Source organism: Oncorhynchus gorbuscha, linkage group LG03 (assembly GCF_021184085.1).
Source record: "Oncorhynchus gorbuscha isolate QuinsamMale2020 ecotype Even-year linkage group LG03, OgorEven_v1.0, whole genome shotgun sequence".
Classification (NCBI taxonomy): domain Eukaryota; kingdom Metazoa; phylum Chordata; class Actinopteri; order Salmoniformes; family Salmonidae; genus Oncorhynchus; species Oncorhynchus gorbuscha.
Window position 1 is genome coordinate 77508995 of NC_060175.1, and position 19971 is coordinate 77528965.

The 19971-nt window shown below is 44.2% G+C and overlaps 1 protein-coding gene across 3 annotated transcripts; it reads right to left on the minus strand.

Annotated features, from left to right (window-relative positions):
* Positions 1–1124: 1124 nt before the first annotated feature.
* Positions 1125–17670, minus strand: LOC124031953 (myosin-7-like). 3 transcript variants are annotated; one of them, XM_046343805.1, is made up of 42 exons: positions 17406–17670; positions 17104–17207; positions 16569–16712; positions 16179–16335; positions 15976–16003; positions 15544–15637; positions 14914–15006; positions 14747–14810; positions 14547–14645; positions 14290–14393; positions 14009–14147; positions 13771–13889; positions 13480–13629; positions 13157–13327; positions 12855–13034; positions 12589–12721; positions 12417–12493; positions 11891–11978; positions 11652–11769; positions 11219–11342; positions 10857–10993; positions 9458–9713; positions 8994–9236; positions 8613–8789; positions 8352–8497; positions 8042–8132; positions 7302–7691; positions 7012–7138; positions 6792–6910; positions 6469–6665; positions 6159–6342; positions 5873–6038; positions 5588–5712; positions 5311–5426; positions 4994–5186; positions 3606–3809; positions 3333–3458; positions 3043–3213; positions 2554–2658; positions 2122–2217; positions 1855–1998; positions 1125–1690 (listed from the first exon to the last, which is right to left on the minus strand). In XM_046343805.1, exons 1-42 carry the CDS (start codon positions 17503–17505, stop codon positions 1679–1681), a joined length of 5811 nt encoding a protein of 1936 aa, XP_046199761.1. In that variant the 5' UTR covers positions 17506–17670; the 3' UTR covers positions 1125–1678. The 3 variants fall into 3 exon arrangements, 2 of the variants coding, with proteins under 2 accessions (XP_046199761.1, XP_046199763.1); XM_046343807.1 differs by lacking the exons at positions 15544–15637; positions 16569–16712; positions 17104–17207; positions 17406–17670 and having other exon boundaries at positions 1126–1690; positions 16179–16289; XR_006838186.1 differs by lacking the exons at positions 1125–1690; positions 1855–1998; positions 2122–2217; ... (2 more) ...; positions 3333–3458; positions 3606–3809 and having other exon boundaries at positions 5153–5186; positions 5311–5430.
* Between the last annotated feature and the right edge of the window lie 2301 nt (positions 17671–19971).

The window sequence follows — 19971 nt, forward strand, 5'->3', positions numbered from 1 at the left end:
TTTTATGATAACACATTAAAAACAAGCGCAGCAACTGAAACGGTGCTATGTCCTGGTCTAAAACCCGACTGGTACATATTAAGAATAAAAATGAGACACCTGAAACCCCACCTCTTTAAGGAATACCTAGGATAGGATAAGTAATCCCTCTCACCCCCCCCCCCTTAAGTTTTAGATGCACTATTGTAAAGTGACTGTTCCACTGGATGTCATAAGGTGAATGCACCAATTTGTAAGTCGCTCTGGATAAGAGCGTCTGCTAAATGACTTAAATGTAATGTAATGTCTGGAGCCGCTTGTGGATTTGACAGCTCTTAACGCAGTTCCACTGACCAGAAAACAACCACTGTGGATCTAATTGAATAGTAGCGCCCTTAATAGAAGACCAATATTTCAGGGACAAGCAATAGTTTTATTTTGTTCTAAAAAGAGGCTATTTAAAGAAATCCATCATGACATGATCCCTGTAAATGACAACGGATTTAGGACGAGGTGGACACAAGGCTCAGGACTCACCAGATGAATCAATTAGTTATGTCCAACACACAAAGGAGTCCTGACTGGCATCCTTAGTAACGTTAGGAAAGGTGCTTCACTTACAGCATGAGTCTCCTAAACGTTGTGTCCGTTCTCAGGATGTGTGGGTCTGTATGTGACACTGGGCCCACCGGGTTTTTTTCTGCATAGAAAATTATTGGGCTGACCAAACAGTATAAATATTTTTACATTCAGGATGGTGAAATGTTTTCAGTGTAAACTTAAAACAATTCAAAAGCAGAAAGTATATAGAAAAGATAATGGGCCTATATATTTGTTTTTAAATGATCTTTGAAAACGACAAAATCACAAATATAAATGAAAGTCAATCTAAAATAAAAAGATTATTTCATGAGCATTTTTATTATGACATGGGAGCACCACTAGCTTTAAAGACTGCAACATTGCAGGCAAGAGGGCCTCAGAAATTTCCGGGTAGCTCCGTTGAGCACGTCCACCACCTAAGCCCCAATTTGATCCAGAAAACCCCCTGGTCTGTCTGAGCCCTTCTCAGAGAGGGTGTTTGTTCATCTAATACACAGGTATCACCGCCACCCTCTAACTTCACTTTGTTAAGCCAATGAGAAGAAAAAAAACAGAACAATTTTGAATCTGTCTTGTCTCTTTATTTAAGTGCTTTTACGCACTACATTACATGGATGTAGGTTATACAATGTATTATTGTTGACAGTGAACAGTCATGTTAAAGGACATTTTAGTATTTCAGCTTTTAACAAGGCATTGGCTTGTGTTGGTCTATCACACATTTTTGCTATTTGAACACACTAGTCAAAACATACTTAAAGGCCCTGTGCAGTCAAGTTTTTAAATATATTTCCACACTGCGATTGGAATAATACTGTGAAATTGTGATAATGTCCCTTTTAGTGTAGGAGCTGTTTGAAAAGGCCACCTGAAATTACAGCCTGTTTTGGTCGGATGAGTTTTGGCCTGCCTGGTGACATCACCAGGAGTTAATAGACCAATAAGGAGTTCCAAACCTCTTGTGTCTTTCTGACCATTTCAATTGAAAACAAACACCGTAAGGATTTGATATTGAGAGAACGGCTGCGTTGGACCTTTAACACGCATTGCAGTCATCTGATAGAGTTTCGTACAGGAACACTACCAGGCTTCCATTTCATTCTGCAATCTGGAAAGACAAGCAAGGTTGAAAGGGGGATACTAATCAGTTGTACAACTGAATGCATTCAACTGAAATGTGTCTTCCGCATTTAACCCAACCCCTCTGGAGCGCTAGCCATGGACATAAACACATTATAAAGTGAGTTTAACTAAACTGAAATCAGGGCTCACCTTGGCTGGCCCTGGGTCCCGGGTGCGCACAGTCACGCGCAGTTTGTTGACCTGAGTCTCCGCCATGTCTGCCCTCTCCTCTGCATTGTCCAGCTCATGAACCATCTTCCTGTACTTCGTGACATTACAGTTCACCTGCTCCTCCTAGTGGGGAGAGAGGGAAATGACTTAATATTACAAAATGTCAATTTATTGTTCAGTAATGGTAAGTGATTGTTGGTTCAGATGGGCTGTTGTGTGTGACTGAAGAGAACCTATAATACTCACCGCCTCCTCAGCCAACCTCTTGTAGCTCTTGACTTTAGCCTGCAGCTTGTCAATGAGTTCCTGCATCCTCAGCAGGTTCTTCCTGTCCTCCTCAGCCTGAACAAACAGCAACAAACACTCAATAATGGACTGTCAAGGCATCTACTACCTTAATTGTCCCCAATCATCTGTTGATACAGTGAAAGTGGTCCACAACTGCTTTTACTCTTCTGGTTCAACTACAACATGTTGCTATGAAATTAGGGTGCTGTGTAGGTGGGCAGCAGTGGAGGTTGCTGAGGGAAGGACGGCTCATAATAATGGCTGGAGTGGAGTGTACTGGAGTGAATGGAATAGTATCCAGCACATGTTTGATAGTATTCGCTCCATTCCAGCCATTATTATGAGCCGTCCTCCCCTCAGGGGTGGGCACTGACTGCTGTGGTTGTTTACCTGGTAGGAGAGCTCCTTGACCCTCCTCTCATATTTGCGTACTCCCTTCTGAAACTCTTCACTCTTCTTCTGCTCACACAACAGCTCACTCTCCAGATCCCTCATCTGTGGGTCACAGAGGTCGGTCAGTTAGCCATTCATTGATGTTGTGCTGTGTGAAATCCATTACTCCAATATACATTTTATTAAATGTTTAAGGGATTCACTTTTTTGAAAAGTGAGGCAAGAGAACCCCCCCCAAAAGGTAGACCTTGTTAAAATAATATAGAAGCCTTGCAACCTAATCATGAGATTTTAGCCTCTTGGGAAGGCTGGAAGATGCATAGTTCAGCCATAATCAAAGATTAAGTTGTGCATCTTTCTGCTGGAAGCATGAGGACATTATTTCTGCTCTAATTGTGCAATTTTTCAGTAAAAGGTTTACAATTTCAGAAGTGAAGACATTTAATTGAAATTGCATGGCCTTATTCACTTTAATGTGAACCTCACCCTGGTTTCCAGCTTCTGGATCTGTTTCTTCCCTCCTTTGAGGGTGATCTGCTCTGCCTCATCCAGCCGGAGCTGCAGGTCCTTGATGGTCTGCTCCATATTGTTCTTCATCCTCTCCAGGTGAGAGCTGGTGTCCTGCTCCTTCTTCAGCTCCTCTGCCATCATGGCCGCCTGGACAGGAGATGAGGGGAAATATCACAACCATCGTTTCAAAATGGACTGGTTGCCCCATCACACAATTAAAGCATTGAATATTGTGAGATCAGGGGGTCACTGTCTAGGTAACTCACATCTGTGATGGCCTTCTTGGCTTTTTCCTCTGCATTACGGCACTCCTGTCCTGCCTCATCCACCTCCCCAGCCAGCATGGACAGGTCACTCTCCATCTTTTTCCTATGGTTGATCAGGCTTGTGTTCTGTTCAAGCAGAATAAAATACTAGGGTTTCTATGTGGCTAAGATATATCCAACAATCCTGTAACAATGTACATCCTTCAAACCTTTCATCCTCTCATTCATCCCATGTCAGGCCCTGACCAGCCAGTTCCCTGAGGCGTCCCCTACCTGGACATGCAGCAGGTTGACTCTCTCAGTGGCCTCCAGCAGTTCATGTTCGGCCATCTTGCGTCCGCGGTCAGTCTGCTCCACCACAGTGCATAGCTCCTGCACCTCGGCCACCAGCAGGTTGTTCCTGCGCTCCGTCAGGCCCCACTGCTCCTTCAGCTCCTCATTCTGGTGGATGCGGCCGTCCAGCTCCAACTGCAAGTCCTGTAGACCCCATCAGACAACAGTGGTTAATGGTCACTGAACAAATGGTTTATTAATAATGATTCAGAATTCTTGCCTACTTAACACATTTCTTCTTTAGTTTTCTGCTAAAAAAGTAATGTGTAGTTCCAGTAGTTAGCTACACAGCTACATAGCAAAAAACAAACTACTGAAAACACTACCTAGATTTGATTTGAGTTCAACTACCAGTGGTGTAAAGTACTTAATTGAAAATACTTTAAAGTACTACTTAAGTAGTTGTTTGGGGGTCTGTACTATTTATATTTTTTACAACTTTTACTCCCATACGTATATGTTGGGATATGTACTTTTTACTCCCATACAGTTTTCCCTGACACCCAAAAGTACTTGTTACATTTCAAATGCTCAGGCAGGACAGCCATGTTGTTCAATTCACAAACCTATCCATATAACGTTCTGTCATCCCTACTGCCTTTGTTCGTATGGGTTACGTTCAGATGAGTCCCGTGACATTTGTGGGAATCCTAGAGCAAAATGGAGAACACCATGGTGTTTGTGAGAGTCTTCCCTGACCATAGAGTTCGGACACTACAGACGTTTTCGTGAGAAGACCATTTTTTGGGATGTCTCATGGTCTGACAAACACCGCTGTAGCTCGGCCACCTTGCACCGAAAATGTGGAAGGATGACATAGGAGGATGTGGTAGATTGAGACGCAGCCCATCCAAAAAATTGATATCTCCAGTTTAAACTGATAGATATTTATGGGGATTTCTTTACTATGTTACTTAGATTGAGACATGGGTGCATCAATAGACATAAGGATTAAAAGAATATACTTTTAGACATTTACTCAAGTCTTATTTTACTGGGTGACCTTCACATGAGTCCATTTCTATTAGGGTATCTTTACTGTTACTTAAGTATGACAATTGAGTCCTTTTCCACCACTGTCATCTTCCACCAAGCTACTGCAGAATGTAGTTAAATTACTAGCTGAACTACTCCAACACTTGTTGTCTCACCTGTCTTAAGATGAATGCATTAATTAGAAGTCACTCTGGATAAGAGCATTTGATGTCTGAAATGTTAAATATCTACCCTAAGTATGAGTTGTGTTTCCTTACACGTGTTGTCTGTGTGAAAAATCTATGACAATGTTGATCATTTAAAAGCATGAATTGTGTTAGTTCTCCACTGGCCTTAATCTGGCCCTGCAGGTGGTGCCGTAGTCTCTGGGACTCGGCAGCATGGCGGTTGGCATGGTTCAGCTGGACCTCCATCTCGTTCATGTCTCCCTCCATCTTCTTCTTCAGCCGTACTGCCTCGTTCCTGGACCTTGCCTCGGTCTCCAGGGTTGTCTGCAGGGACTCCAGGGAGCGCTGGTGGTTCCGGCTGCAGGGAAAGTGACAAATAGGCTGCTTAGAGAGAGGAGCCTAAAACACCATCATGAATAATGACAAATCTGTGCTGCTTTTAAAAGCATACTGGAAAACTATCATGGATCATGAGTCCTTACCGGAGGCTGTCAATTTCCTCCTCCTTTCCGGCTATCTTCCTGTCGACCTCAGTCTTGAACTGGTTCAGCTCCAGTTGGACACGTAGAGTCTTGCTCTCCTCATGCTCAAGGGTGCCCTGCCTCGGAGCAATAGAACAGTGTCACATTTAGCGGAGTTACAGGGTCACACCAACCTAACACCCCTGTCAGATCACTCCTCTCAGGTTTCCACTGGTCTCTCTGTACCCTTGTGGTAAGAATAGACACTTTCCAACCACAGTCAGTTCTGTGTGCTCACCTCAGCTTCCTCCAGGGCAGCCTTGATGTCACTCTTCTCGACATCCAGAACCTTCTTCATCCTCTCCAGCTCGTGCATGGTCTTCCCACCCTGGCTGATCTGGTCAGCTAGGTCAGCTATCTCCTCTGGGGGAACAAATAACACTATGGGTTAGATAGACAGGCCTTTGTGTTCACTCTTGTGACGTGTATTAGCATTGTCTTAAAACAGGTGGCGTCACTCCTACAAACACGCTCGTCCCTCAAACGACAAGGGTTTACTGGTATTATTTAGAGCAGTGTTTACCTTGCAGGTTCTTGCTTTCCCGTTTGAGTGTCTCCAGGTGGTCTATGGCCTCCTCGTAGGAGTTCTTCAACTTGAAGAGTTCAGTGCTCAGGCTGCGAGACTCCTTCTGAGAGCTCTCCAGCTCCGACTGGCATTCCTCATACTTCTGCCTCCACTCTGACAGCACCTGCAGCATTTTACATTGTCAGTACTCATGTTTAGGACTTAGCGAGGGTTGTCATGCAAATGTGAAAATCCTTCTTTTGACGACTTACTAACTACTAATGCCTATGGGCTCACTGCTTGCCTTGTCAAAGTTGCGTTGTCTCTTGTCCAGGGCAAGGGCAGCAGCATTGGAGCGCTCCAGGTCCACCATCAGGTCTTCGATTTCGGTCTGCAGACGGTGCTTGGTTTTCTCCAGAGAGGAGCATTTAACATGAGATGTCTCCACTGCCTCTTCAGTGTTCTGCAGACGCACCACCAGCTTCTTTCTTTAAGGTCACAGTCAGGGGTTAACATGAAAGTTTATCAGAAGAGCATTAAGCCAGTAATGTTCAAAAGCTTTTTTCACGCTAATTTATGTAGACAAACAGATCATTTGAGAGCATCAGACTTACTTAGTTTCCTCCAGCTCCTCAGTCCTCTGGATGGCATCGATCTCATACTTGGTCCTCCACTGAGCCACCTCAGCATTGGCCTTGACTAGGGCCTGCTGCAGCTCAGATTTGGCCTCCTGCTCCTGCTCATACTGCTCCCTAAGCAGGTCACAGTCATGTCTGGAGGACTGGAGGGCATGGGCCAGGGCATTCTTAGCCTGGGACAGACAAGGAAGAAATCACATCATTCATATTCTTGTTATGAGGTCTGACAGGAAAAAGCCTTTAATATTTTTACATATCAGGTTGATCACTTAAAGTTTGACTTAAGTGTGACCTCTGACCTTGTTCTCCTCCTCCAGCTGTTTTTTCAGTTCCTCAGTGTTCTGGCTGAAGGAGATCTTGTTGCGCTGCAGCTGACTGACCATAGCCTCCCGCTCCTCCAGCCTACGACTGTACTCAGCTACACACAGAGAGAGAGAGACAAAGAGAGATACATTTGGTGAGTTTCCCAAGGTCGGTTGACCTTCTGCCATGCCGTGCTGTGGCCCGTGTGACCCTTACAGCTCTCAGTGACAGCGCAGGCTCTCTGGTTGCTGATGTCAGTCAGTTGTCTCTGGAGCTCCTCTACTTTGGCCCGGGCCTCGTTCATCTGATCCTCATACAGATGACACATCTTCTCTGTGGTATCCTGTTATCAAGCAAAACTCTGCCTTAGCATACATGACATAAAACTCAGTATTTTCTAACTTGTCATACTGTTGCAATTCAGACCATCCCAACTAGCCTTGTGTCTGGGACACTGAGGAGACCGCCACATCTCAGTGACCAGGCGAACCCTCTCACCCCCTCACCTTGGACTTGGAGAGGCGCTCCAGGTTAGAAGCCAGGTCCTCTGCTTCCACCCTGTACTCCGCCTTCTCCTTCTCCAGCTTCTGTTTGACGCGCTGTAGCATATCAATCTGCCCGCCCAGCTCTGCCACGCTGTCAGCGTGCTTCCTCCTCAGGGCGGCCGCTGTGGCCTCGTGGTGAAGCCCCGCCTCCTCCAAGTCTCTCCACATCTTCAGGAAGTCCTGCTCGCGCTTCTTGTTCATGGCGATCTGGGCGGCCGAGGCCCCGCCTGCCTCCTCCAGCCTCTCGCTCAGTTCCTCCAGCTCCCGGGACACGTCGCCACGCTGCTTTTCTGCCTTGGTCCTCCACAGCCTCTCCGCCTCCAACTCCTCCTCCACTTCCTCGATACGAGTCTGAGGGAGAGGCAGGGGAACATTTACATGAGCAATTTAGTAACATACCTTATCCTCCAATGGAGATGTCTTTATAAGTGCTAAATGTCCTTTTATCTTCTGTACATTGTTGTTTTTGATTACGCATAGATGTACATAGATGTGATGCATTATAGATGACTCCAAAGGAAATACCACGTTTAACTATGACCGCATTTAGTGTTGAAAAACTGGTGGTCTACAATGTAGCTTTTAAAAAAAAAAATTGTTTGTTGGTATGGTCAACTATTGTATCATTGTGGAGTGATGCTTTAATACATGTTTCTAACTAACTTTACAAAAGAAGAGAATACAGAGGCAGATAGACATACTTGCAATTCCTTTATTTTCTTTTGGAGTTGAATGACTAGGGCTTGCTCATCTTCTACCTTCGAACTGAACTGACTCATTTCAAAGTCTCTTCTGTACAGGGGGAGATGATGATGAGGAGTCAGAGGAATAGACGGTACAAAAAATATTTAACATAGATAAACATTTCACTGTAAAATGCTAATAAGTGATTCATTTGCACACTAATTGACAGTCAGTAAGTAGTTTATTTATACTTGGTCAGTTAACAAGGATTTCACAGACCACTTATAAAGGCCTTATTAACTAACAGATTGAAGAGATGATTCTCACTTCTTGAGTTTCTCCTCCAGCTGCTGCTTGTCATTCTCCAGGTCCATGACAGACTCCATGGACAGCTTCAGATCCCCCTCCAGCTTACGCTTGATCCGCTCCAGATCCATACGCACCTTCTTCTCCTGCTCCAAGGAACCTTCCAACTTGGGGGGGTTACATCAGTATAAGATATCTCATATCGCTGTGTGCTTCACTAAGGAGAAAGTTAGGTTACTGTTCGAGGTGAAAGTGTGTATTTTTTCATGCCCCTTTACTCACATCGTCCACTTGCTGCTCCAGCTTGATCTTGGCCTTGCTCAGCACGTTGACCTTGTCCTCCTCGACCTGCAGGTCAGTCAGGGCCTGCTGGTGGGCCTCCTGCAGAGCCTTCTTCTCCTTGGTCAGGCTCAGGATGGACTCGTCCAAAACACCAATTTCCTCCATCAGGTTCTTCACCTGAGGAAAGACAGGGGGAACAAACAATGTGGAACAAATAACATATCAGAACAAAAGGAAGGAAATATACCAGCAATGTGAGAAATCATCTCTGAAATATAATATACACGGTACAGTAAATTGACTGCCCAGGTAAAACCAAGAGGTTTACAGGAATGCTGAATAATGTCTCTGCAAACAGTGAGCCACCATTCCTCTGCTCACCTTGTTCTCCATGCCATGTCTCTCCTTCTCCACCTTGGCCAGGGTGATCTCCAGGTCGTCGATATCCTTCTTCAGCTCTGCACACTCGTCCTCCAGCTTGCGTTTCTTGGCAGTCAGGCTGGCGTTTATCTCCTCCTCGTCTTCCAGTCTCTCCATCAGCTCTTTGATCTTGGCCTCCAGCTGCAGCTTGGCCTTGATCAGCAGGTCACAGCGGTCTTCTGCATCCGCCAGGTTGTCCTGCTCCTGAGGTCAGGGGTGACACAGAGACTTCCTGTTTAGTACTTCCCCTTAGCATCTCTTATCTTGATTTATTGCCTAATCGTCTCTGGTCGATTCTTATTAAGTCTACATTAATCTTGTCTCATCATATTGTCTTCATCTTTACTAATCCTGTCTCATCAATCCTCATCTTAAAGTTATTCCGTTGTACAGTGTGTTCTCTGATCTCATCTGTAAACACTCACTGCCTGCAGCTGCAGGGCCAGGTCGTTCTTCTCCTGGATCAGGGCCACCTGTCTCTCCTCCACCTCCTTGCGCTTGGTCTCTGACTTGCCAAACGCCTCCTTCAGCTTGGCAAACTCCTCCTTGAGGGCGGCCAGCTCCTTCTCGGCCGTGGCACTCCTCAGGAGAGGCCGGAGCTTGAAGAACAGCATCATCCATGGCCAGTTCTTCACCGCTGCAAAAGCACGGATGTTCCACTGGATCACCTCTATAGCCTCTCTGTGGAGGTAGAGGGGGAAGGCATTCAGGGTTACACAGGTGAATGAGGTGAATGATTTGTGTGCACTAAGGTGATGAAGTAAGTTGTATTTTCCGAATGATCTTTGAGACTGAACGGGAAAGGGACAATACTTCAACATATGCCTGATTTGATTAGGGATCGAGAAGTGAGAGGATAACACATTTAAAGTGTGTATTAGTAGAGCTTTTTGGAAAACGGGCTGTGAAGCAGTAGACCATAAAGGTAGCTAGAATTCTTTGTCCTATGGCTTTCCACCCTTACACTTGTGTCCAATGAACTGGTCATGTTGGTGGACTGGTGGTGTGGTCCAGATTCCTCCCTTCCTCCTGTTCTAAATTAGATCTGTGTGTGCCCGGCTTACCAAATATGGCCCAGCGAGCACTGGTCATTGGATCATTTGCTTTACAATAGCGGGTGCTATGACACAGCAAGCATTCCAGACGGAGAAATAAATCAATAGTGAATCCCAGGAAAAGCAAGGCAGAGACTCACTGTGGGCCAGACAAAGGTCAGGTAGAGGTCCTTTATTATATGAAACTCCAGCCCTCTGTGAAACCGAAGACTTAATCCCTTATCACCTGACCAGTTATTCCAGCTATGTGGGGGCTCTAAACTCCAGGCTCCATGGACAAAAGGGGGCCGGGGGAGAATGCGTTATTATTAATACGAGGCTGGGCTGGAGGACATGACAGCTGCTGTTACTGATCTTTAAGGGCCATGTGTCAACCCCTCCTGTTTTTGTAAGCACCATTTGCACCCGGAGGTTATAACGGGCTATTTCCACAAGGAACACACACACACACACACACACACACACACACACACACACACACACACACACACACACACACACACACACACACACACACACACACACACACACACACACACACACACACACACACACACACACACACACACACTAAAGCAAGCAAGTGCTGACACACGCTCGCCACACTCCACGCATGCCATGTACATACCGACAAACCTGAGGGCAAATACACACACTAACCCACACAAAACACTACTAAATAACCTTGTCAATAAAAATGTTTTGGTTTGGGCCTGAAAACTCAAGACACGGCAGTCCCAGTGGAACCGTCTGACCTGTGTTTACCTACCTCTTGTCCATCATCTTGCGTCTCTCCATCCTCATGAGTTTGCCCCGCAGCATAGCCTGCAGCATGCTAATGATCTCCGATAGCCTTTCATCCCTCATGTCCTCCAGCAGGCCCAGCAGCCCTGCCTTGAAAAACACCTGAGGACACCCAGACCATACTGTCAGTTATAGTGGATCTCTCTAAGTCTGCCCCAATACACATGAACATACTGTCTGTTTCTGTCAGCAACCGACGAGGAGTGGCCATACTATAAGTTTCAGCCCCAACACAAGGCGCACCTGGAGATGAGAGCTCAAAACACAAGGGTATCTCTCAGCTGCAAACTCATCCAGGTGCACTAGTGCCAGTCATACAGTATCCACCTTGGTGATTCCAAACTTGTACTGGGTGTGGTCTATGTCCAGGGAGCCCAGCAGCTTCTCCACAGCCTTCCTGCTGTCCACAAAGGAGTCCTCTGGGATCGCCACGGGGTTCAGGATACGATAGCTGCACAGGACAGAACACACAGCAGGGAAGACAAAGAAAGTCATTTATCCTGCACGTTATTGCCATCTTGATAACGAGACGGTCCACACGTGTTTTGCTGCGTTCACAATGGCAGTCCAATTCTGATATTGTTTTTCTCCACAAATTGGTCTTTTGACCAATCACATCAGATCTTTTTCAGAGCTGATCTGATTTGTCAAAAAAAAAAATTAGTTACAAAAAGATCAGAATTAGGCTTCCTGTCTAAATACAGCCTTTGTGTCTCTGTATGTTAAAGTTCAACATTGTCCAGAGAGGTGCTGTGCCCACCGCTGTTTGAACTCTGCATACAGGATCCGGTTAGGGAAGCCCTTCCTGCAGATACGGATTCCCTCCAGTACTCCGTTACACCGCAACTGGTGGAGGACCTGGAATGGGTCCAAGCCCCCTGGGATAAAGAGGACAGAAAGAATCAATCTTGCAGCACTGAGACACCTAGCAGCAGAGATGGAGCCAACGGTGACAAGGTGAAGTCAGTTGTATTACAGCTTTGGATATGTCACCATTACCTGGAGTCTTTGACTCATTGGGGATAATGCATCGCACAAAGTGAGGCTGGGTGCTGCGTAGGTTGGCCATCAGTTTGTTCAGATTTTCCTGCAAATGGGCAGATTAGCAGGAAGTGTATATGATTTATAATTCAATCAGCAAGTAAAAGTGTCTTCGTTGATAAATCCCACAAATCCTTTTGATCCAATCCTGTACCTCACCTAAAACAACAATATGTTGAGGGAACATTACATTAAGGAAGTGAGGGTGCTCTTCTCCAAGGTGTGTCTTACCTCATCCTCGTTCTCAGTCAGAGGCATGAAAGAGTGGAGGTAGCACAGACTTAAAGTGATGTTCATGAGTTGAGTTACCTAAACATCACTGCAAGTCTTAACTACTTCCCCCTCAACTCAGGCACGTCACCGTGACATCAGGAAAACAACAGAGCACATTTAAATACTTCCCTTCTTCTGATCTTTACTAAACAATACGACACTTAGACGCACTCTTGGAATGCCTGTCTGTCTCTGCCTCCCTCTTACACACCTTGTGAAGCTGTGACACAGTCTGGAAGGAGACCCCTTTCTTCCTCTTTCCTCTGGCCTCGGCCTTTGGATCAGCAGCTGGAAGATCAAACCGTGGATCACGAGGACTTCATTTCCCCATTTACTGTAGTTTCACTTTCAAATATGTGAGGATATAAAGTTGAAAGAAATACCTGCATCACTACTGATGAAGTTCTCAAAGAGGCTTGCCAACAGTTTATTAGATGACTTTTGGAAGCAGGTGACTATTGTCTCATTTAAGGGATCTTTATTTTTGTCCAGCCATCCACTGATGTTGTATGGTACCTGGAGAGGGGCAGAGAGAGTGGGAGGGTCAACGATGACATCCAATAGATTTGTATAAAAGTAAATGTCTCAAATGAACCATGGGTAGAAACACACCCATTCCACACACAACAGCACAGACTGGAAGACATACCACTCCTGCATAGTGCACCAGCTCAAAGTGGGTCTCATATTTGCGTTTCTTGTCAAGCCGCGGCTTGAGGAAGTTGGGAGACTTGCCCACGTGGTTGTCATACAGCTTGGACTTAAAGCTGACATCAGTGGCCTTTGGAAACATGCATTCTTCCTCCAGGATGGACAGTATGCCCATGGACTGCAGGAAACACACAAACAGTATAACATCACACACACATACAACCCCCCCCCCCCGCCCAACATCGGCAGTTCCCTCAGCTCTAGCCCCTTATTTGAATGGCTGAGACAAGAGACACATACCTTCTCTATGAGGTTGATACAGGCTTGTAGATCCAGGCCAAAGTCTATAAAGGTCCAGTCAATACCCTCCCTCTTATACTCCTCCTGCTCCAGGATGAACATGTGGTGGTTGAAATACTGTTGCAGTTTCTCATTGGTAAAGTTGATACACAGCTGCTCAAAGTTGTTGAACTTGTGCGGAGAACAGAGAGATGGGGAAGGGGGGGAACGGGGGGAGGGGTAGAAAAGAAGGATAGGTTTATGAGCCAAAACAGTCTGGAGAAAGACCATATCAAATCATGCAGAGTTTGGTCAGAAGCAGGCTTTATAATGTGTAGGCCTACCGCGAAGATCTCAAACCCTGCAATGTCCAGCACACCGATGAAGAACTGCCGAGGCAGTGCCGTGTAGAGGCTGTTGTTAATCCGGCCCACCATCCACTTGAACATGCGGTCGTAGGTGGATTTGGCTAGAGCACCAACTGAATAGTTCACCTACACAAAAGAAACAGATAGCTGTTACAGTATATCACAGACTCAGAAAACAATATTGGTAATGTGGATAATCTTTCCTTTAAATCCATAATACCTTCTTGTTCTACGGGTGTTTTACAGAGACAGAGAAAGAGAGCTCACCTGCTCAACAGTCTGGCCCTTAATGATGTACTCGTTCCCCACTTTGACCCGAGGGTGCAGCAGTCCTTTGATGAGGTCAGCTGAACTGATCCCCATCAGGTAGGAGGCTTTGTCAGCACCTGAAGAGCAAAGCACATACATACACACTGTATGTATTGGGTGGTGTCCTATATTGACACTGTTACAAGTAAATATATTCTATTCATGTTCCATTAAGTAAATGGAATTTGGGACTCACTTTCAGTGCCGTCAGCTTCTGCTTGCTCCTCTCTCTGAACTGTCTTGAACTTCATGTTGCCCAAGTGCATGATGGCCCCCACTATTTTATAGCAGCCATACTTCTCCTCAGGAGTAAAGCCCAGACTGTCCATAGCATGCTGAGGGAGGGGTCAGGGAGGGAGAGAGACAGAGACTAGTGAGTTAGGAGAAAACTGACAGGATAGAGAGACACACAATAGAGATGGAACTCAACATGGCAAAGCGAGGGAAAGAGCATTCGTAGAAAGAGGCAGAGCTTACATCTGTGGCCAACAGTTCCTCTTCGTCATTCATGTTCTCCACTTTTGTCACACCCTGGGAGCAGAAGTGGTAGTCGAAGGGATTGGTGGAAATCAACAAAAGGTCTGGAGGATCAACGAGAAGACATCATGTTAAAGTCATGGGACACTTGGAGAACTCTGAACTGATAAAACTATTGGGATAGATATTTTCTCATTTAATGTATCCATTGCTAAATATGCCCTTGGCTGTGATCTTTGGTTGTGGCCTTCCAATACCTTGAAGCTCTGGTTTCTTGTGAGATAAAATCTGGTAGTAGATATGGTAGCTCCTCTCTTCAGGCTGCTGAAAGACTACTCTGGACTTCTCCAGAAGATCTACACATGGTGACAGTGCAGAGGAGGTTTGCATTGGCCTGGAGGATTACTGTTGGATGTGAAAAACTCAATTCTACATGGTGTGATGTCAGACAGCTTACATATGTCAATATCAGCAGAGGCCAGTTTCCCTGTAGGACCGAAGTGGATCCTGATGAACTTGCCCTATGTCGAGAGAGATTCATAACACAAAGCAGACATTCTTATCCATTCTACTCAGAAGAGATGTTGAGTCCATCTGTGTAGTGATAAATTATATGGCACTCACAAAACGGGAGGAGTTGTCGTTCCTCAGTGTTTTGGCATTACCAAAAGCCTCCATGGCGGGGTTAGCCGCAATGATCTGGTCCTCTAAGGTACCCTGGGGAAGCAAAAGATGTGTGATTTGATGCCAATTGCTGTAAGGATGGCAGCATGATTTTAAGGAAAGCACAAGGTGATTTTTCTCACTGATTGTCATGTGAAGAGATAATGTATTAGAGGGATGGACTTCCAGATAGGAATAATGTGTAACACGATGATGGAAGGAGGATAAAAACACATCTGAGTGGAAGTCAAAAAACAAAATAGGTTATCAACGTAGATGGTCAAATAAAAAGACAGTTGCAAAAAGTAACTGGATAAAGTAGGGCGGAAAGGATGGAACAAAAAGGGATGAGAAATAACAGGCATGTTTTGGGACGAGGAAGTCTGCAGGATCAGGGAGACAAACGGCAAAGGTTTTGCAAACCAGGGAAAGCCAGGGGGGAAACTTTAGGCTACCTACAGCTAAAATACACACAAGTAGTTATCAAATAGTACAAATATAACAAGCCTGTCCAAAAAAAAAAAAAAAAGGAATGAAAGATGAAAAGGGGTTTAGGTTGAAAAAAAGGGTGGGGGAAGCTTTCTGCCTTACTCCTGTCTTGGCTGCATCACCCAGGGCTGCTACAATGGCAAAATACTGAATTACACGTTTCGTGTTGACTGTTTTGCCAGCACCGGATTCTCCGCTGGGAGTGGTAGACAAAAATGTATTTGAAAAAAATCAACATAATTATAATGAAAAATATATGTACCTCACTCTGACAAGAGTGACAAAAATGAACTGTTTCCATCAGCACAGTACATACTGTAATGCAAGAGGTCCTTGGAAGGGGTCGAAATCTAAATAATAAGCGCCAAATAAATGCTTTGGCGGGAGTGTGAATTGTATGCTTTTTGTGTGAATTGTAACAATTGATTAGAATTAATACAAATTTGTAGAAAACACATTTTTCAGTTATTTTAAAACAAATACAGGCGTGTCAATCTAGTGGCCGTGTTAGAATAGAGCAGGGCTTTGACTTACGTGATGAGCATGGATTGATTCTCACAATCTATTAAGAGAACATATTGCCCAGAGTTAGCAGAAAAATAAGTCTTTTTCGGCATTGTGTAAGCACTGAACATATTTTATCTAAATGTAGAACATGGATTCTTAATTCCAACATGACACAGCTTCTATGTTTAGAGTCTGTATTGAGACCAAAGACTGTATTGGTTGAGACTTACTGCGCAACATATCATTGTAGGCGTTGTCAGCGATGGCGTAAATATGGGGCGGGGTCTCATTGCGCCTCTTGCCTTTGTAGGCAGCGATCACATCAGACGAATAGACGGGAAGATACTTATATGGGTTGATTGTCACACAGAACAACCCAGAGTAGGTCTGCACAGAGAGAGAGAAAGAAAGAGATGAGACAAATTGGTTGTGTGAGAGATATAGACAAGGAGAGAGAGTTAAATAGGAAGGAGATTAAATAAATAAAAGGTCAAAGTATCGTGAAACTCAAAAAACAAATAGGCCACATGCAGTGTGAGACACAGGGCGAGTCTCACTGGTTTAGAATAGCCTCAGTTTATCCTCCCCTCTATGGTGTGATGTACAGAACCGCGACTCACATAGATCATCCACATACTGTAGCGCCTGGTGAGATTGAAAAGCACAGAGGCTTCATTGAGATTAGTCAGCATGGCCATGTCCTCAATCATGTCAAACTTCGGAGGGTTTGTCTGCTGAATGTCATCCTCTTTCACAACCAAAGTCTTTGAAATAGAGGGGGGGGGGGGGGAACAACAGTGTAAGTCTACAGTCAATTCATACAGTAGGTAGGTGATAATATATCACTTAATTCAAGGGACTTGAAGCACCACTGTACCACACCATATTCAACTTTTGGTACTAACATTTCATATACATTCTATTAGGTCTGCAAATCTATTAAATGAAAAAAATATATAACAGTCCGTGCACTTCAGAACAAAGAGAAGTATATTTGGATTTAGCTACTGTATATCATGGACTTAATGAGGTCAGTTTCAACAAGTGTTGAAGAGTCAGTATAATGATGTCACTTTCTGCCATATTAACTACAAGACAAGTGCTAAAACTATCCTTATTATGTTGTATTCAACTGCAAACAACTAGGCTACCAACCCTTCCATCTTTGGTCTCCACAGTGGCTTTGTCACCATCCAGTTCTTTGACTTCCACCTCGATGTAAGCCTCCTTCTCATTCGGGATCCAGACTCGTTTAGTGCCTGAGCAAAATAATAGAACGTTTATGGTCATTTAGAGGGGCAAAAACTTAACAAAAAAAATGTGCACCATCAAAACTGTAGAAAATCGAATGGTCGGCTTCCATATGTTCTTGTTTTTTGTTCTTGTCCATAGATAGTAGTGTATGGCAAGACAAATACAATTGTTGAACTGATGTGCATTTCTGACAGTTATCCTACCATCAAAAGCCAGGGTTCTGGCGGCCAAAGCCTCCAAATTGGTGAGACGTAGGAACGAGGCTGCATCCCCGAAATCTTTACTTTCATTAAAGCCAGACATGGTGACAACTCCGCAGGAAAAAACAGCACCAACGGACCTACAATGAATAAGAGCAACAACTTAAACAAATTGAAGACAAGCTCAAAACTGCCAGAGACGATTTGAATTGTAAAATGTGATCATCAATAGGCCTATTATTATAAAATGATGGTTAGTTGGTGCATCTGGTATACTAACCGTTGAACGCACTGTTAACGTCTCTTTTATTGTCCTCCCCAAGGTCAGGGTTAGCGGAGCTATGTCAGACATCCCCATGTGTCCCTTTCCTCAGCAGCCTATTGGCCCGGACCGTGTGCACGGACGGTCACGAATAGCAATCTGCATTTTTATCTCTACTCAAACCTACAGTAGGCCAGTTATTTTTAAAACGGCATTGTTTTACAGAGGATTGCGTCAATGTTTGACTTAATTCTGTCAATCATAGACTGTACATAGTCATCTCAACGTGCAGAAGATGTGCACGTTTACACTGTAAATCAATTGGAACAGCGGTGTTCTTTTCTGTCCATGCCATGACACTTAATGTTTTCATTCTATTTGATCGTCTTTATAAGGAAACATAATACGATCTGACTATGGAACAAACTTGAATCTGAATGTGCAGAAGGCCCCCCCCCATCTGTGCAAAAACTGGTTGAGTCAAGGTTGTTTCCACGTAATTTCAACACAAACATTTAATGTGATGACATTGAATCAACGTGGAAAAAATATTTGAAAAAAGTGATCAAAGTAAGGGAATTGACGTATTTTGTGACACCCAACGTTTCCCTACATCCAATGGCGGGCTGGAATGTGTCCGGTGGGTCAGAGAGTTTAGTGTTCCTGACTTATAAATTGCATCAACATCAGGGCAAAGCAACTGTAATGTTGGACGTAGGCGTGTGAAAATAGATGGGGAAAAACTGAGCCAGTGGGAGATTGCAGGGTGGGGATATGGTGGGATATGACGGGTTACTTTAAAGTACTACTTAAGTAGTTTTTTGGGGTATCTGTAGCTTGACTATTTATATTTGACAACTTTTACTTTTACTTCACTACATTCCTAAAGAACATAATGTACTTTTTACTCCATACATTTTACTCGTTACATTTTGAATGCTTAGCAGGACAGGAAAATTGATGAATTGACAAATTCACGCACTTATCAAGACAACACATGGTCATCCCTTCTGCCTTTAATCTGGCAGACTCAATAAACACAAATGCATATTTTGTAAATGATGTCTGAGTGTTGGAGTGTGCCACTGGCTATCCATACATTTTAAAAACAAGAAAATGGTGCTGTCTGCTTTGCTTAAATGAAGGGATTTCGAAAAAATATTTATACTTTATACTACTTTTACTTTTGATACTTAAGTATATTATGAACCAAATACTTTTAGACTTTTACTCAAATAGAATTTTACTGAGTGACTTTTACTTTCACTTTCTATTAAGGTATCTCATACTTTTACTCAAGTATGACAATTGGGCGCTTTTTCACCACTGGTTGGAATGCTTCCAAACATATCTGCCTATAAGCACTTAAGGAGCTTGTCAATTACTGTAAACCCAACTAACAAATTCCAGGTGAATGGTTCTTTCCAAGACTTTTGATCTCAGTGTGCCTACCATCCCCCAAAAGAGAAAATATGTTTATCTTTAATCAACAGCAGGTAAAATGGTGTGACAGGACTCCAACTCTTTGAAGTGACTGTTTCTTTATGGTCCTATTGGTCTGGATATGGTTAACAAAGCCCCATATACTACCCACCACTGTGACCTGTATGCTCTCGTTGACTGGCCCTCGCTTCATACTCGTCGCCAAACCCATTGGCTCCAGGTCATCTACAAGTCTCTGCTAGGTAAAGCCCCGCCTTATCTCAGCTCACTGGTCACCATAGCAGCACCCACCCATAGCACGCGCTCCAGCAGGTATATCTCACTAGTCACCCCCAAGGCCAATTCCTCCTTTGGCCGCCTTTCCTTCCAGTTCTCTGCTGCCAATGACTGGAACGAACTGCAAAAATCACTGAAGCTGAAGACTCATATCTCCCTCACTAGCTTTAAGCACCAGCTGTCAGAGCAGCTCACAGATCACTGCACCTGTACATATGCCATCTGCAAGTTGCACATCCAACTACCTCATCCCCATTCTGTATTTATTTTTTTATTTTGCTCCTTTGCACCCAAGTATCTCTATTTGCACATTCATCTTCTGCACACCAATCACTCCAGTGTCTAATTGCTATATTAGAATTAATTTGCCACCATGGCCTATTTATTGCCTTACCTCTATCTTCAAATCAAATCAAAAAATTATTTGTCACATACACATGGTTAGCAGATGTTAATGCGAGTGTAGCAAAATGCTTTTACTTCTAGTTCCGACAATGCAGTAATAACCAACAAGTAATCTAACTAACAATTCCTAAACTACTATCTTATACACAGTGTAAGGGGATAAAGAATATATACATAAGGATA

Excerpts from the sequence above, each read along its gene's own strand:
- LOC124031953 (XM_046343805.1), bottom strand. The coding sequence starts at position 17,505 with ATGTCTGGCTTTAATGAAAGTAAAGATTTCGGGGATGCAGCCTCGTTC. Across the intron at positions 14,811-14,913 it reads ACGACAACTCCTCCCGTTTT|GGCAAGTTCATCAGGATCCA; the intron begins GTGAGTGCCATA and ends CTCTCGACATAG. Across the intron at positions 7,692-8,041 it reads AGAAAATAAAGGAATTGCAA|ACTCGTATCGAGGAAGTGGA; the intron begins GTATGTCTATCT and ends CCTCTCCCTCAG.